The 19,231-nt window shown below is 43.0% G+C and overlaps 1 protein-coding gene across 3 annotated transcripts in view; it reads right to left on the reverse strand.

The window, feature by feature from the left end:
• The window catches only part of LRRC69 (leucine rich repeat containing 69), a 404,099-nt gene that overhangs the window by 20,540 nt on the left and 364,328 nt on the right, over positions 1-19,231 (reverse strand). For 2 of the 3 annotated variants that reach the window (XM_085605297.1, XM_085605298.1), the window contains exon 7: positions 11,274-11,453. The exons of the other annotated variant lie outside the window; for it this stretch is intronic. In XM_085605297.1, the coding sequence (XP_085461423.1) occupies positions 11,274-11,453 (180 nt within the window). The remainder of the gene's footprint in view (positions 1-11,273; positions 11,454-19,231) is intronic. 3 annotated transcript variants of the gene reach the window in all.

Raw genomic sequence — 19,231 nt, forward strand, 5'->3', positions numbered from 1 at the left:
CAGGTAGCATCACAACCTTTCACCTATATTCTTCCCTACATTACATACATAACGGTTCTTAGGCACTGACTTTTTACCTAGATATGACACTGCATTCAGAACGCGGTTTTTCCCTAGTTCGAAGCTCAAACTTTATGCATGAGGCTTTTTGGAAGCACAGCAGGATTAACAGCAGGACTGACATCACCTGTATAGTATCTATGTATAAAATTCAGGGCCAACGTCATCCTTTAGGCCGACACATTAACACAGCAAGGTAGGACCCCTGGGGAGACCTATGGGTAAATATACATCATGTCTTTCTTAAAGAGACAGAGGAGACCATGACTTCCCGGCTGACATACTGACCAGAGACACTGAGGTTTGTGCATGCAGACGCTCCAGCTAACAGTGGTCTAACATCCCTCGCGGGGTGTCCAACTCGAGACCAGGACGGGGTCCCACATTCTCTAATTCTCAGGTAATGGGGTTGACCAGAACCTGGAGGGATTCTTGGCATAATACCTACACAGATGCTAGGTACATTTAGATACAACTAGTTAGGGAGGCATCGTGGGAGTACGCACTTATTATCATGTATTCTATGTACTTGTATATATTCATGATTTCTGCAAGATGGTAGAACTATACCATCCCTTGACTTTTGTAGCATTGCTAACTATATATCTCAACTACTGTCTAATGGTTGTTGCAGCTCATCTATTCTACACTAGAATAACAATTGTTCAAAAAATACTTATGTATCTCTGAGACAAACTAAGTGAGCACGAGTGACTGAGCGAAAAGTAGTATATTGTTTCCACGATCCCGGTGGATCAGGGTTGTCATGCTTTGAGGTTGCCAGAAACTATTCTCTCCCCGATAAGAGGAGATTCTAATGGCACTGTGAGTTAGCTAATGTAAACAGGCTAACGTATCCGGTGGGGATGCACGGAATCAGTCCACCACCAATTCCACAATTTGTTATCCAAAACGCGCAGATCCCGTATGGGTAATATAGGAACTACACAACAGCATCAGCATAAAAACTAATAACAAACTGCCCATTTGGATCTGCTTTGGCCCCCCCTGAATCTCTACACTTTTTTGGCCCTTTCAGGTCATAGGCACTTTGCCCATCCACACGAGTAAGGTACTATTTTTATAGAGAGACTGATGGGAACGGTGAGTGGTATTAAATTTGTGCCATGCAATGATCCGACAACTTTTCCACACAGACATTACAGGAATATGTTATATTTTAGCTAAATTTGAGGTTTGCAGTGGATTCTGGGATTCTGGGAAGGAAACTGTGGGGGGATCAATGCAAGCCACACCTCCCTGGTCTCCCACGGGTGTCTGGTTTTTTAGGTTCCCCTTAAATTTAGCAAAACAAATCACATTTTCCTTCCTTTTCTGTGTGAGAAAGTTGTGGGATCACCGGGCCGCCACAAATTTCCTACCACCCAGTGTTCCCCCATGTCTCCCGATAAAAATGGTACTTCACTTGTCAAAATTATTGATTTCAAATATGCCTGGTTTTGCAAGGGGGGGGCACCTGGGTTTTGGCTCAGGGCTCGGCTGCCATCTAGGGAAACCTACCAAACCCACAAATGTCTGAAAACAAGACACCCTGTGGAGTCCAGGGAGGTATGGCTTGCGTGGATCCCCCAACGTTTTCCTAACCAGAATCCCCTGCAGACCTCAAATTGAGCTAGTTTAAGTCGTTTTGTGATAGGTACTTTTGATGTCTCCTCAATAAGTTTTGGGCCCTTGCCTGTTGCGGGTACTTGGCAGACCCAAACGAGTGAGGTACCATTTTTAGCGGGAGTCCTGGGGGAATGCTGGGTGGTAAGAAATTTGTGTCAGCCCGGTAATCTCACAACTTTCCCACACAGAAATTTGAGAAAAATTGGATTTTTTTTCCAGCTAAATTTGAGGTTTGCAGGGGATTCTGGGGTGGAAAACATTGGGGAGTCCACACAAGCCATACCTCCCTGGACTCTCCCGGGTGTCTAGTTTTCAGAAATATGTGGGTTTGGTGGGTTTCCCAAGATGGCTGCCGATCCCAGGGTTAAAAACCGAAGTGACCCCCCTTGCAAAACTAGGTCATTTTGTGATAGGTAATTTTGATGTCTCCTCAATACGTTTGGGCCCTTCCCTGCCGCAGACACTTGGCCCACCCACACAAGTGAGGTACCATTTTTATTGGGAGACTTTTGAGAAGGCGGGTTGGTGAAAGTTTGTGGATCCATGCCGATTCCAGAACATTTCATCACAGAAATGTGAAGAAAATGTGTTATTTTTGTTTTACAAAGTTTTTAGATTTGAGAACATGGTGAAAGCCACACAAGTCACCCCATCCTGGATTCATCTGGGTGTCTAGTTTAAAAAAATGTATAGGTTTGCTAGGCTACAGCTAGGGTTCAAAATCCAAAGCTAGGCACCTTGCAAAAAAAAGGGTCCGTTTTCACTGTAAAAATGTAGTGTGTCCACGTTGCGTTTTGGCCCATTTACTGTCACGGGCACTAGGCCTACTAAAACACGTGAGGTACCATTTGTTTTGGGAGACTTTGGGGAATGTGGGGTAGGTGGAATTCTGTGGATACGAGATGAATCTATCCACACAAATACACTGCCACTACAGACTAACGCCCACACCACATTATGGGACAACCACCTGCCGGTGGATGACTACCCGTGTGGCAAATTCACGAAAACCACAAAAGAGGTTGACATTAAGAGAGGAAGACCATGGATTATTAAGAACCTGATAACCTGCAACAGTGAAAATGTTGTTTACCTAATAACCTGCACGTGTGACCTATTCAATGTGGGAATGACCACACAAAAAATAAAGATCCGAATCAAGGAGCACAGAAGTACGATCCAATGCAAAAAAGAACAATACAAAATTAACACGCCACTACCTAGAAAAAGGTCATCAAGACATGGATATAATGTGGATGATTCTTGAAAAAATAAATGCGAACCACCAGAACATTCATAAAAAAACGTTTGACCCTAGAACAACTATGGGTGTATCGTGTGAGGACATGGGAGAAAGGACTGAATGATGAAATCCCCTGGCTTCAAATTACATAAAGGGCCATGAAAAAACACACAAGGTACATAAATCCAGCTGGTAAACGTGACACCCCAGGGCCCCCCTTTTATGTAACCAGAAAATATTGGGACCTTCCAGTAACCGACCTACCACAATGACAAAGGGTATGGATTATATACTGGTTACATATAATTTACACAATATTGTAAAAATCTGCCCTGTGACACATTATGCTTTGCCTAAACATTTTTCTCTACCCAGAAAAGGTTAAACAACACCATGGCATTCTGTGATATAAGTATGTCAACAAACAACTATGACGCAAACAAAAAGCATGGCTCATATGCATTTAGTTATTGAATTTATTTGAAGGCTCAGGCACCCCCTGAATGATGGACAACCTGTAGGGTCCTATAGATTGTAAATGCAAAGCACACCTTCATCTATTCCCTCTTGAAAACAATGTATTTTGGGGATTTGTGTAAAATTAATTGAGCATGGCACAAACAGAAGGCGCCAGATGCTTTTCAGGAGCCCCCGGAAAAATCATCTTTATTGCTGTGTACATGAGATAATGCCCCATTTAAATAAAACTGCTGAACCCAATGCACTACATCATCATGCCTCTTCCGGTCAGGCAGTGCTTGGGACACTGGATAACTAACAGCTGTACACACAGAAAGAACTGTCGGATCCGATGTGCATGTCGGCTGGAGACACTACGCCAACTGCGTCATCCAGGCAGGCGGCACACCAGACACTGGATCACGAGTCGACACACCTGCGCTGACTAAACTAACCGGAGGTGCAGTGCAACTTGCTTCCCCTGCAAAAGGGAACATCTTAAATACACCCCAGGCCTTCCATTCTGACATTGTTGGGAGGAAAGAGTGGACGCACGTAGGTGTATGGTGAGGCACGCACCTTGAAGCAGTAAGAGTGTGAATGAGGAAATAAGTGTTGTCCTGACTATCGCTGACCACAAGTAAGTGTATGATGGTCTAACTTATGCTTAAATTTCCCAAATATATACATTTATAATTTTGAAATATGATTACTTCCCCAGAGTGTGACCACAGGGATCCCTCAAATCCTTCTTCCATGGGATTATTGAAGACCCTATATTGGGGTATGGTTGTGAGCTGGTCTCACAATTGAGTAAAGAAATGCTTTTACTATTACCTCACGTTTGCAGTTTCACAACATCACACTAGCATGCAATACTATGCAAGCATTATTATATATACAACGTTTCTTATGTCCTCGTTTTAATTAAGGCACCATGAACTATTTATGTATTCACAGGTATCTATGAACCAAGCGTTAGATTAGAGGTAGACATTGGTCACCCTAACTACAAGGTAATCCTTAATACATTGCCACATCAGGAGCCCGTTTGTTCATCCTGAAGAATGCTGCGGACTCAGTAGAGCCATAGGCATAAACATGTTAATGACGGTAACAGTGGTGATGGGGTAATAGTTCCCTAATCCCCACATTGGTTTTTAAACTCGCTACTCAAGTGGGCCCCCCACTAAAAACTTGAAGTGTCTCCCTGTCTTCAGGTGTAGGCCCGCTCTCTATCAAACCTAGTTTTTAGAGCGCTAGGGCCATACTATGATGAAGCATGACACCTGGTGATGTGTGAGGACAGCCCTTGAGATTTTTTGATATGTCCAGCACTCCTATCAGGTAGTGCTTTTAGGGACACTGTAACGTAACATAACTAATTAGATTACTCGGGTTGCTAAATTGTGTGTCACATAGTAATTTGAAAGGAAGCTCACCCTAGAGACCCCTTAGCCTCTAGCCCCTAGCCCCCACCCTGAATAACAAAACAGGGGTTTTGTGTTGACGCGATGATTCTGTGGATCCACACAGATTCCAGAACTTTCCATCAAAGAAATGTGAAATGTTTGGGCCCTTCCCTGCCGCAGACACTTGGCCCACCCACACAAGTGAGGTACTATTTTTATTGGGAGACTTCTGAGAAGGCGGGTTGGTGAAAGTTTGTGGATCCATGCCGATTCCAGAACTTTTCATCACAGAAATGTGAAGAAAATGTGTTATTTTTGTTTTACAAAGTTTTTAGATTTGAGAACATGGTGAAAGCCACACAAGTCACCCCATCCTGGATTCCCCTGGGTGTCTAGTTTAAAAAAATGTATAGGTTCGCTAGGCTACAGCTAGGGTTCAAAATCCAAAGCTAGGCACCTTGCAAAAAAAGGGTCCGTTTTCACTGTAAAAATGAAGTGTGTCCACGTTGCGTTTTGGCCCATTTACTGTCACGTGCACTAGGCCTACTAAAACACGTGAGGTACCATTTGTTTTGGGAGACTTTGGGGAATGTGGGGTAGGTGGAATTCTGTGGATACGAGATGAATCTATCCACACAAATACACTGCCACTACAGACTAACGCCCACACCACATTATGGGACAACCACCTGCCGGTGGATGACTACCCGTGTGGCAAATTCACGAAAATCACAAAAGAGGTTGACATTAAGAGAGGAAGATCATGGATTATTAAGAACCTGATAACCTGCAACAGTGAAAATGTTGTTTACCTAATAACCTGCACGTGTGACCTATTCAATGTGGGAATGACCACACAAAAAATAAAGATCCGAATCAACGAGCACAGAAGTACGATCCAATGCAAAAAGGAACAATACAAAATTAACACGCCACTACCTAGAAAAAGGTCATCAAGACATGGATATAATGTGGATGATTCTTGAAAAAATAAATGCGAACCACCAGAACATTCATAAAAAAACGTTTGACCCTAGAACAACTATGGGTGTATCGTGTGAGGACATGGGAGAAAGGACTGAATGAGGAAATCCCCTGACTTCAAATTACATAAAGGGCCATGAAAAAACACACAAGGTACATAAATCCGGCTGGTAAACGTGACACCCCAGGGCCCCCCTTTTATGTAACCAGAAAATATTGGGACCTTCCAGTAACCGACCTACCACAATGACAAAGGGTATGGATCATATACTGGTTACATATAATTTACACGATATTGTAAAAATCTGCCCTGTGACACGTTATGCTTTGCCTAAACATTTTTCTCTACCCAGAAAAGGTTAAACAACACCATGGCATTCTGTGATATAAGTATGTCAACAAACAACTATGACGCAAACAAAAAGCATGGCTCATATGCATTTAGTGATTGAATTTATTTGAAGGCTCAGGCACCCCCTGAATGATGAACAACCTGTAGGGTCCTATAGATTGTAAATGCAAAGCACACCTTCATCTATTCCCTCTTTAAAACAATGTATTTTGGGGATTTGTGTAAAATTAATTGAGCATGGCACAAACAGAAGGCGCCAGATGCTTTTCAGGAGCCCCCGGAACAATCAGCAAAGTATCTTTATTGCTGTGTACATGAGATAATGCCCAATTTAAATAAAACTGCTGAACCCAATGCACTACATCATCATGCCTCTTCCGGTCAGGCAGTGCTTGGGACACTGGATAACTAACAGCTGTACACACAGAAAGAACTGTCGGATCCGATGTGCATGTCGGCTGGAGACACTACGCCAACTGCGTCGTCCAGGCAGGCGGCACACCAGACACTGGATCACGAGTCGACACACCTGCGCTGACTAAACTAACCGGAGGTGCAGTGCAACTTGCTTCCCCCGCAAAAGGGAACATCTTAAATACACCCCAGGCCTTCCATTCTGACATTGTTGGGAGGAAAGAGTGGACGCACGTAGGTGTATGGTGAGGCACGCACCTTGAAGCAGTAAGAGTGTGAATGAGGAAATAAGTGTTGTCCTGACTATCGCTGACCACAAGTAAGTGTATGATGGTCTAACTTATGCTTAAATTTCCCAAATATATACATTTATAATTTTGAAATATGATTACTTCCCCAGAGTGTGACCACAGGGATCCCTCAAATCCTTCTTCCATGGGATTATTGAAGACCCTATATTGGGGTATGGTTGTGAGCTGGTCTCACAATTGAGTAAAGAAATGCTTTTACTATTACCTCACGTTTGCAGTGTCACAACATCACACTAGCATGCAATACTATGCAAGCATTATTATATATACAACGTTTCTTATGTCCTCGTTTTAATTAAGGCACCATGAACTATTTATGTATTCACAGGTATCTATGAACCAAGCGTTAGATTAGAGGTAGACATTGGTCACCCTAACTACAAGGCAATCCTTAATACATTGCCACATCAGGAGCCCGTTTGTTCATCCTGAAGAATGCTGCGGACTCAGTAGAGCCATAGGCAGAAACATGTTAATGACGGTAACAGTGGTGATGGGGTAATAGTTCCCTAATCCCCACATTGGTTTTTAAACTCGCTACTCAAGTGGGCCCCCACTAAAAACTTGAAGTGTCTCCCTGTCTTCAGGTGTAGGCCCGCTCTCTATCAAACCTAGTTTTTAGAGCGCTAGGGCCATACTATGATGAAGCATGACACCTGGTGATGTGTGAGGACAGCCCTTGAGATTTTTTGATATGTCCAGCACTCCTATCAGGTAGTGCCTTTAGGGACACTGTAACGTAACATAACTAATTAGATTACTCGGGATGCTAAATTGTGTGTCACATAGTAATTTGAAAGGAAGCTCACCCTAGAGACCCCTTAGCCTCTAGCCCCTAGCCCCCACCCTGAATAAAAAAACAGGGGTTTTGTGTTGACGCGATGATTCTGTGGATCCACACAGATTCCAGAACTTTCCATCAAAGAAATGTGAGGAAAATTAGGCTTTTTTAAAAAAGTTTTGAGGTTTGCAAGGGAGCCTGGGTAACAGAACCTGGTGAGAGCCACACAAGTCACCCCATCCTGGATTCCCCTTGGTGTCTAGTTTTAAAAAATGTAGATATTTGCTAGGTTTCCCTAGGTGCTGGATGAGCTAGGGTTCAAAATCCACAGCCAGGCAATTTACACAAAAAGGTCAGTTTTTGCTGGAAAAATGTGGTGTGTCCATGTTGCTTTGTGGGCTGTTTCCTGTTGCGGGCAGTAGATTTACCCACACAAGTGAGGTACCATTTCTTATGGGAGACTTTGGGGAATGCAGTGTGGGTGGAGTTTTGTGGATCCATGCAGATTCCAGGCCATTCCATCACAGAAAAAGGAGGAAAATGCGTTTTTTGTTTTACAAAGTTTGAGATTTACAACGGATTCTGGGTAAAAGAACCTGGCAAGAGCCACACAAGTCACCCCATCCCAGATTCCCAGGGGTGACAAATTTTCAAAAATGTATAGGTTTGCTAGGTTTCCCTAGGTACCGGCAGACCTAAGGTTCGAAATCTAAAGCTAGGAACTTCGCAAAAAAAGGGTCAGTTTTCATTGTAAAAATGTGGTGTGTCCATGTTGCGTTTTGGCCCCTTTACTGTTGTAGGGATTAGGCCTATCCATACAAGTGAGGTACCATTTTTATTGGGAGGTTTTGGGGAATTTGGGGTGGGTAGAAATTTGTGGATTCATGCAGATTCCAGAACTTTACATCACAGAACTTTGAGAAAAATGATTTTCTTTTTACAAGGTTTGACATTTGCAAGGCATTCTGATTAACAGAACCTGGTGAAAACCACACAAGTCACCCTAAGCTATATCTCCCTGGGTGTCTAGTTTTCAAGAATGTATAGGTTTGCTAAGTTTCCCTGCATGCCGGCTGATCTAGGGTTCAAAATCCACAGCTAGGCACTTTGAAAAAATAGGGTCTGTATTCACTGTACAAATGCAGTGTCCAAGTTGCGTTTTGTGGCGTTTCCTGTCGTGGGCACTAGGCCTACCCACACAAGTGAGGTAGCGTTTTTATCAGGAACAAAGAATAGTAGAACAAGTGTTATTACTAATTGACTTTCTTTGCATTTCTGCTTTCCAAATGTAAGACAATTTGTAAAAAAAAGAAGTCATTTTGAAAAATGACCTCTAATTCACATGCTTGTATGGGTACCCACAATTTTGGAGATGTGCAAAAATCCACTGCTTATAAACTCTATATTTTGTTCCTATTTCAGAAATACATTGGTTTCCTTGGTACCTATTTTTCACTCTTTATATTTTACCAAATGAATTTCTATATACCAGGTACACAATGAAAAGCCATTGCAAGACGCAGCTCAGTTATTGGCTCTGGGTTCCTCGGGTTCTTGGTGAACCTACAAGTCCTATATATCCCCACAACCTGAAGGGTCCAGAAGATGTAACGAAATAATGTTTTAAAAAATCTTTCATACTTGGCAGAAGTTACAGGTAAACACGTTGGCACAAATGGCTGGTTTTTTCAACTCAATGTCAATATTTTCTATTTTCAACCGTTAGTTTCTAAAAACAAACCTTGAAGAATCTACAAAAACGATCCTTTACTAAATTAAGAATTTTGTCTAGTTATCAGAAATGTATAGTTTTCGGGGCTCCATTATTGGTTTCACACCCATTTCTACCATTAACTGGAAGGAGGTTGAAAGCACAAAAAATAGGAAAAATAGGCTATGTCCCAGTAATATGCCAAAACTGTATAGAATATTTGGGTTTCCTGGCAAATGTATGACTGTCTCTGAAAGCTGAAAAGATGGTGATTTCAGCACCACAAATCCTTTGTTGATGCCATTTGCAGGGAGAAAACCATATGCTTTCTTCTGCAGCAATTGTTTCCCATTTATTAAAAAAAAAAAAAAATTTAGCTGCATTTTGGCTAATTTCTGGGTCCCCCCAGGGAAATCCACAAACCCTGGGTACTTTTAGACTCCTCAGGGTATTGGAAAAAAGGGTGCAAATTTGACGTGGATACCTCATGTGGACAAAATGTTACAGGGGCCTAAGCACGGACTACCCCAAATAGCCCCAAAAAAGCCTTAGCTCGGGGGTGGGGGGAGGTCTAGCAGCGAAGGGGTGAATTAAATAAATAAGCTAACTGCTAAAGTGAAAGCGGCCTGCGCTGTAAATTAAATAATTAAATAAACACGGCCGCTAAACTGAAAGACGCCCATGCTGTAAATTAAATATTTAAATAAGCGCGGCCGCTATAGTTAAAGCGGACCACGCTATAGTTTAAAGACAAATAATATAAAAGCAGGTGGCCTGCTGCAATGTCTTGGGTGGAATAGGGGAAGATCTTTCAAAAAAATAGACAGTGTAACAATACAAGTAAAAAGTGCAGCCGTTATGGGAGGTTACAAATGCAGACACTGCGGTACCAAGGAGGGACTACTAAGTCTATTCACAAATGAAAAGCAACGATTTTGCAAGGACAGTAACAGGAACCAATTGAAAAGATGGGCAGGAAATGGGCAGAGCTTCTATGCCTAACCTCAATACAGAATGCCTCGCAGAGCAGCACATGCGCTGCCGAGGCTCGACCTAACAAGTGGTGTCAGACTTGTTCACATCACGTAAAATAAATGTCAAGTTTTATCTTTTTTTCACTCAACCCCACTTATTTGTTCGTATCTCACTCCAGTATAAACGGCAATGTCTACCGTTTATACTTCAAATGTTGAATATATAATTTGTAAGTTTTAAAAACCTTAAGGAAATGGTTTTTACAAATGTGAATTTTAAAGGACCTCTATTTGTCCTATATATTATGCTTCCAACATCTTGTGAATCCCAGCAAGTGTCGCTAAACTTGAAGTTATAATATGCTCACAATTTATGCACAAGCACATTTCAAGATGTACATGTTTCATAAAAGCCCAGACAGTGTTTGCAAAAGACAGTGTCCCCCGGTCTAATTACACTTTTGTAAATTTGCTTTAACTCAAGGCCCTGTGTACGATGCATTGTTAGTGACGTTTGGTCACTAACAATGCATCGTTCACAGGGCCTCGCAGAGACAGAGCCTTTGAAAATGTTATTCGATCATCTTTCAGTTACTGTTTGCTGTATTCAGGTGTAACGCTAGTAATAAAAAGGTGAATGTTTGCCCAGGCAGTACTTAATATATGTTAAAATGCCAAAATTAAGACATATTAACAGACACATAATGTGCTGCGATATGCCGTCTAATTTACACTTTCTTGCCGCATAATTTAGCCAACTCTGCCACATAATTTGGCCCTATATTGTTGCAGAATTCTAGGGGCCCTGCTTATGTCAGTTATGTGTTTTGTGACTATGAACAATATTATTGATTGGTGCCACAAGACCTTCTCAATGCACACATAGCGAGAGAAACGTCTCCAAAGTTTTAAGCTATTTTTAGTAAATAACAAATATCATTACCTTTGTTTTGACCACAAACTTTACACATTCCAGCCACATATTCAGAAACCCCTGTCCACATACTGCACAAACGTTCTTTTGCGAAAGTATTCTCCTGGCTTCGGGATAAAGTTTCATTTGGATGCGTAGGATCGAGTCTGGAGATTTGATATGTTTTAGAATATATCTTGCAGTTATCTCCTGAAATGTTTCAGAAACATACATCTGCTTTAGCATTCACTCTGAACAAGGCCTGAACTGAACACAAGAACACAATAAACAACATTGCAGTGTTATCAAGGTATATTCGTATTGATTAGGTGTACAGCACTGCCCTTAATACATCTTAACTGTAGGACTCAGATAGGTCGATTCCTACTCAAGAAAGGCATAAATCATTCAAAGCATGTAAAGGCATTTACTGTTAGTTGACGATTTACGTAGAATTTTAACTTAGGTCTCATATTATGCTCAAGAAAATAACAAACTTCTACAACAGGTACTGGAACAAACTAGACAGAAAACGCAGTATCATGTAGTATCACTAGTGCCTGCTGTGCACCGTTGAGCAAGAAGAGTCCTTCATTCATTCCGCGAGGATTGGCATCACAACGCTTCCCACGTGTTACAATCTCTTGATGCTTGTTTTCCTCATTGCCATCAGGACACCTTGACGTCAGTTCCGGTTTCGAGTTTGTGCGGGCAGAAGCTGATGGAGAATTCTTCTTCGGGGGCCTTCAGTACAGGGCATATCGGAATCCTGATTCGGCCATAAACTCAAGTTACAGGGAATCAGGACTACAGGTGTGATAGGAAACTAGGGGTGGGCGGAATTTGCGAAATCCACTTTCGCAAATTATCGCGAAAATGTTTAAAATTATCGCAAACAAGCGGAAATATCGCGAAGATGCGGAATTTTTTTTCACGCATGTTCGCGAGATTTTCTGCATGGTTGCGGGTCGCCAACTTACCCATGTGGTTTCTCGCGGGCGCGGCCATCTTGTTTTGAGTTGTCTCGCGGTGCATGATCGCGAGAAGAAAGACGTGATCGCGCGACGCATGACGTCACTGCGGGCGCGAACTGTCGCGAGACAGCGCAAATGGCTAAAAACAATCCAACATCTCATGGAGAACGCGACCGGATCAAGAAAACTTGTCGGCGAACGCAGGGATTCAGGTAAGGCGATCGCGCGCACGCGAGAATGTATTATTTTACAGCGCGAGCAAGAAACAAATTATCGCCAAGCTGCGGAAAGCGGAAATTTTGACATTTTCGCGCTCTCCGCGGAATGCGAAAATGTCAAATTATCTCAATTTCCGCGAACGGAACGAAATTTTTGCCCAGGCCTATAGGAAACCCGCATTAATGCAGAATTCGTTCATAAACACCTATTCTTATGGCCATTTGTTAAATCGAAGTAAAAAATGCAATAAGAGGGTTTTACTACTCGCCGAAATGACTTAACCCCTGCTTCATTGTGAATCACAGGTGTACTGGTAGCCAGTGTGGTTTCCGCAACACTTCGAGAGCCAAAGTGGCTCAGTTGTATGCAAGACCGGAGCCTTCCCTTTTAATGCACTTTCCCATAAGCTGCTGAATACCAGAGCAACAGAACTGTAAGAACCCACATCATTCTTTCTACTTTGGAATACAAACTCTTACTGCTGATTGCTATGAATTTAAGTTGCATTTTTTTATTGCCGCCTATATTCATATAGTTTATTTGTTTTGTTTTTTCCTCAAAATTAAAGAGTATTATTGCAGAGATGTTCGTTCTGAGTGGGCGACTGTTGAACTTCAGGCATGTTTGTGAGGGTTTGTTTCAGAACCCCTTTCAGAGGGCCATAGGGGATGCAGGGGCTACTGGGCTCACCCATACTGGTTAAGGTCTTTTTCTCCTGATGTTCCAGGGCCCGACCTACTATGGATCCCGCTCAACTGGGACAAGTATGCCTTCTGCACTTGACTTTCAGTGGTAGCTGTGGTTGAACAGCCAAGGCTACCTTAGGGGGAGGGAGGATACAGGTCTGTGAACACAACTCCTAAATCAAAGTGCAAATAGTACGAACAGTAAATCAATGTCCAGCCAAATACTTGCTTTTATAAGAAAAAGTAGTATTTTATTTCTAACACTAAACATGCAAAGAAATGAGACATTCAGAAGCAACACAATTCCCCTTGAGGTCGGGGCTCTAGTAGTTGGGCGAATCTCTGTCCCACCCTCTTTCATGTAACGTGTTTAGGGTTATTCCCCATTCACTAGTGGCCACTTCCAGGGAATGCACACTACTAGGAAGTAGTCAAGAGTCCCTCTGACCTTTCAGGATTTTAGTCAAAAGTGTCTATAGGCCAGCAGCACCTTCAGCAAGGAATCTACCGGGCCTGCAGACCCAGTTCAAATCTTACAAGTCCCTGCAGCAGAGAAGCGTTCGGCATTATTGTGGCTGCCCTGAACACAAGCACTTGGGAGATCAGATCCTGCTCGAATAAGTCGGACTGTTCGTGGTACATGCAGCAGCATCAGACTCACTCTCCGGAGTGGTGCAGCCGGCTCTCCCCAGCGATCAGAGCAGCTTCCAACTAAACGAGACGTGGTAAGTCACCTTTTCCCCTGCGGTGGGGAATTTCATTCTTCGGCTCCCGACCAGAGTCCTAAATTAATAAAAATATTGCACGAACTGAGGCGTCAATGGTAGGAAGGAAAATTGAGAGATTAAATAGCGTTGCCCATTGGAGGGCTCAGAAATGGACATGAACTAAACAGTACAAATATGGTATTGGACTAAAATTGGCAGTAAAATGATTATTGTTGAAGAAGTAAAATTGAAAAATTGAAATAATTGAAATTGAGGCAACATTATTTTTGTCGCCTTCCTTTGGTTTTTGGCCTCTCTTATATATTTTTTATTTTTTATTTCTGACACTGTTTTTCACCGGTCTGACATGTAAACAATTAGACAGAACACAATTTACTACAACTCCCATATTACATAGCGTTGTTAAACCAATGAAATGAAATAGTCACATGTCTTGTAAAAAGGTTTTTTATTGGCTTTGCAAAACATCGCTGTTATCACCGTGAACAAGTTCTCAGGGGAGAACGAAACGCGTCGGTGTGGCTTTTGAAACCTGCGTAGGAGGATATATATATATATAAGGTTTCCTATTAACTATGGTGCCGGTCACCACTGTGCTTAATGCTGTGTTTGTGGACAAAGAATTTAGGCAATATAGGTGTAGAAAGTCTTCTATTGTGTATTCTCAGGGCTTGACCAAAGCCCCGACCACCACCTCTTTAACAGCCCGTCTCATGCCCAATACTTGTCTCTGGCCATAACCCTTTGGGATCATGGCATCAGGGTACACAGCCTCCTCCTGTGAGCAGAGACAGCTGTGCAACACAGTCTTTATGGGCTTCTCGCTTCTGATGTTTTCTCCCTCTGCTGGGCCTCTGACGGTTTCTCGCCGTGTTGGATCCCAGCTCCCTTCCTCGCGTCTGTCCCTTCCCCTGGGAAAAAACCCCCTTCCTCTTTTGTGCCATCTTTTTCTGCTGTCACGTCGTACGCAGTAACATCTAGTACGCTGCGACTGTGTTTTCCGGGATGTATTATGGCGGCCATATTGGAATTCCATGTATCTATTGGAACCAGATCACATGGATGTCACCAAAAACAGTCCTGCACATGGGCTATGACCTGTTCACTGCACATCCGAATCCTCCCACCTCACACAGGGAGTCCTCATGTCGGGATCCTCACTGGACCTCACTCTCTCCATCGTTCTCCTCTTCCTCACAGTGCACACTGGTCCTGGCAAGCAGGCACACGCTGGTGCTCCAGGGCAGTTGGTCTTGGCTTCTCTGGGTGATGTCGCCTCATCCAGCAGGGAGGCTAGCAGGCCCTGCCCTCCTAGTTCTGGTCACAGGCAGAAGTCTGCAAAACTTCCCCTTTTTGCAAAACCCGTTTGGATGCTTGGCAGATGACAAACTTTGGGGGAATCAACCTCTCCTTCTTGAAGTCCCTTTCCAGATACCAAATGTGATTTACTCGTGAGTCTTTGAAGTTTTATATTGGGGTTCTGCTTCTTTTGAAGTGGACACTTCTCTCTTTCTTCTGTCCGCATGAAAGTTGTTTCTTACAGCAGGCAAGACTCTGAAGCTGATTGTCCCACAACACCACTCACAACACCTAGATGTCATAAACAGTGATATGTGCTTCAAAAGGTTAATCCCAGCCCCCTGCCTTATTCTTTAAGATTCCCTTATCAGCTCCATTTCTCTTCCTGAGATGTGTCCAGACCCCCTTCTAGTGATCTATAACTGATTCAAAGAACAATCTTTTGAAGTGTAAAGGGAGTCTCTTCCTTTTCCCAGCTCACAGGAATGCAGCAATACACAAATCTGTCTGGGGGGGATTCCTCTCCTCCACATGTCTTCACTAGACAGCCCTGGGATTCCCAAAATGGAACCCAGTCCTCCACATAATGTACCATTGGAGGCACACTTACTCAGTGTACATTCACACGCACTTACTATTCAGTACTAGTACCTCCACGCATTGTATCATTACATGTACACATGCATTCAGTACATACACGTAGTCTGGCGCAATGTTCAGCACTGGGTATGTTATTTACAAACACACACACTCACAATGTGAAGCTGAGCGTGACATAGGATAAACAGGTTGTGTTCATTACCACTGATCACTACACAGTATGCTGTCACCACCACGCTTGTACTGCTTAACTCCTGGTGAAGACGGTAACCTTCCACCACTATGAGGGTAGCGCTTTGGGCACTCCTACCGGCCCAACAAGATCACAATTCGTGAGACAGGCCTTAGCCATTGCGCACATGCATGATCTGTGTATGTCTATGACAAAAATTGTGCATTAGGGATCCACAAAGCAGTACACTTGTGCACTCAGGGCAGGGGTACAAGATTTCACCATGCAGAAGACTTTTCCGTTCCAACAGTTAGTGATTTTAATATTCTCAATTTTTACATTTTCAGGAGTTTGTTAGCATTTGAGGATTGACTAAGACCACTTTGGAGTGTGGCAGGTGTACCCGTTTACACTGTTATTTAACCACTGGGCAGCTATGAGCAATATACGTTTGTGATTGTTCCAAAATAAAAGACGCAGAGGCTAAATGGTTCAGTTTTCCTAATGGGCAGTGGCAATATGTGATTGGTTTAGTCGAGTGTTCTGACAAAGTCCTTAACAAAGCAGTAAGTAGCTGAAGGAGAGAAATCCAACAAAAAGGATTCCTTAACACAAAACACTGAGAGTTGTGATGCACAGTATTGAGAACAAAAAGGTGAACTGACAAATGCATGAATAGGAGCGTGGAAGTGTTTGTATCTTCAATGACATACACATGAGTGAAATTGGTACACAAAGTTCAGAACAGATAACAACAAGTATCAATTCTTTGTTGTGTTTGTTAGACAAACAATATTTCAGAATAAAAAGCAGAATCATGTTGTCATGACCTGACAATACAAAAATATGCAGTGTATGCAGGAGTTGGTATCTTCCCAAACACTCACTAGTATTTGTGAGTGTAAGGATCCATACATGATTGCAAAATCACTGGCTGTACTGTACATTTAATGATAGATATCACCATGGCAGTGTAGGAAAATCTAAAAAATGAAGTAGTTTCTGGGAAAGCACACTTCAAAAAACCTGATTGCCTGGCAAAGGGACTTTGCAATGCATGTGTTTTTTTCTTCTTTTGTTAAAATTAAATTTGTCTGTCCAGGTTAAACATATTTAATATTTAGGCACAAACATAACATGATTTGATACAAATGACATCACAAAGGTGTTAGATTTGTCAGTCTTAGGGTGGTCTTCTTCAAGCTTTATGCCTTCTCCCCTCCGGTGTTTTTCTGAATTCGTTTTCATTGGCCATAGGACTCGGCATACTTTACCACTGCCAACAAGTACCAAAGTGCGTGTGCTCACTCCTTTAAACATGGTAGAATTGGCTTACACTCAATTGATCCATTTAGCTTACTTTTAAGTCCCTAGTAGAGTGGTACTACATGTATCCAGGGTCAGAAAATTAAATGCTACTATTGAGCCTGCAGCACTTATTGTGCCATCGACTTACGAAGCACTTCAAAATATGTCTTTAATCTGCCACTGCAGCCTGTGTGCGGTTTTAAACTGCCAATTTAACTTGGCAGAACACACCATTTGCCAGGCCTTAAACTTCTATTTCAATACATATACATCACCCTTATGATAGGCCCTAAACAGCCCATAGGGCAGGGTGTACTCAAAAGGTTGGTCTTAAGTTTTACATGTCTTTCTAATGAAAAAATCTTAAATTTGTTGTTCACTACTGCAATGCCTACCTCTCTCATAGGATAACTGTGAGAGGGAGGGGCGAAAGGAAAAACGAGGAGGCCGAATTGGATGATCAATTGTGACTGGGTTTTATTCAAAGCAAAACATTCCGTAAAACAAGTCAAGCATGGTATGATGGACTCCTCTCTCCTGAGATCTTCATCAACTTCTTCCTGGCTGGTGGGCGACCCTTGACGTGGTTGGACTTCCCCCAGGTAGCCTCGGAAGTGAAAAGGAGAGAAGGAAATAAGTTTCTCTGTTCTGGCGTTTCTGCTAAGAACCCTTCACCAGTAACTAGATGCACCCGTTGTGCTGTACAACAAGAAGGAAAAGTCGTGGCGTGGCGTGTCGTAGGTTTAGGTTTAGAATGGGTATAAGAACGGTGGGGCTCGTAACGAAGGAAGGGGTGTTTGTGAGAACACAGGGTACGTGAGAATACAGAGGGGTAGAATTATAAAACCCTCAGTGGGGAAAAGAAATGTGCCAAGTATAGAGGAGCGAAAACAAAAACCAATGTGCTCGTGATAATGCGGCTTGGGTCTGTGAAGGGATACGAGTGACGGGAAAACCGATCTCACAAGAAGACTATACATTTACAGTGCCCCGTAGTTGTCCGCTAGACCCCAATTATTCCTCCCCCTCCTGTATCATGTAGTGCGCTAGGCGCAACTCTCCGGAGTTGCGGCGGCAAATCAGCATCCTCCGGGGGTGTCCACCACTCTTCGGACCAGGTCTCGTCTTCTCCCGGTTCAGGTGTGTCTTCAGGGTCGGCGGCTGGACTTGGTTCCTCGTTTCCTCCGCTGTCGGTTGGGTACTCCTCCTCTCCGCTGTTCTCTTTCTCGCATCGTTGCTGTTCTCTCCGCTCCGTCGGTTCCACAGCGCCTTGCTGATCTTCCGGGTTCCCTTCATACGCAACTGGTCCCGCGTCCCTCGCATTCCATTGGCCCCTGTTCATCCCGGGCGGGGCTCCTCCCTGTACATAAGAGGCAGTGGAAGAGATTAACTCTTTCTCTCCCTGCCTTCGCGTATCGTTGTCGTTCTGCTCTATGATGGATGGCAGGAAGGGTATATCGGTTATGGAGGCAACCTCCTCACAATAACATTGGGGTACCTTATTGTATTTAATAGTGGATAACTGGTGCTTGAGAAAAGGTATAAATATAATATGTGGTCTATAAAGAGTTATAATTTAATATTCTCTTTAATGGTCAAGTAGGATTTTATGTCACAAATCGGAAAATGCCACATTTAGAAAGTTGGCATTTTCTTGTCCTAACCATTTGCTACCTGTAGCTTGTATCCTGAGTCACATGACTAGGTGTTGTTGGCAATTTGCCTTCATGTGTTTCTTCCAGACAGTGATACAATAAAGTTTAGGTGTAGGTAGGATAGATCATCATTACAATATTGGTATTGGTGGGGACGGAGCCAGCACCTACCACACTTGCATTTCAATAGGGCCTGCCTCCTGAACTCACAAAGAACTTCACACTAGCATTTTGTTACCCCTGACATCTTGGGGCCTAGGCAGGGGAAGGAAGAAAATTCCAAAACCAGATGTGGGGGGGGGGGGGGAGTATAATAGTTTCTCTCACTTCAAAGTTGCCATAAGGTA

This window comes from Triturus cristatus, chromosome 5_1 (assembly GCF_964204655.1).
Source record: "Triturus cristatus chromosome 5_1, aTriCri1.1, whole genome shotgun sequence".
NCBI lineage: Eukaryota > Metazoa > Chordata > Amphibia > Caudata > Salamandridae > Triturus > Triturus cristatus.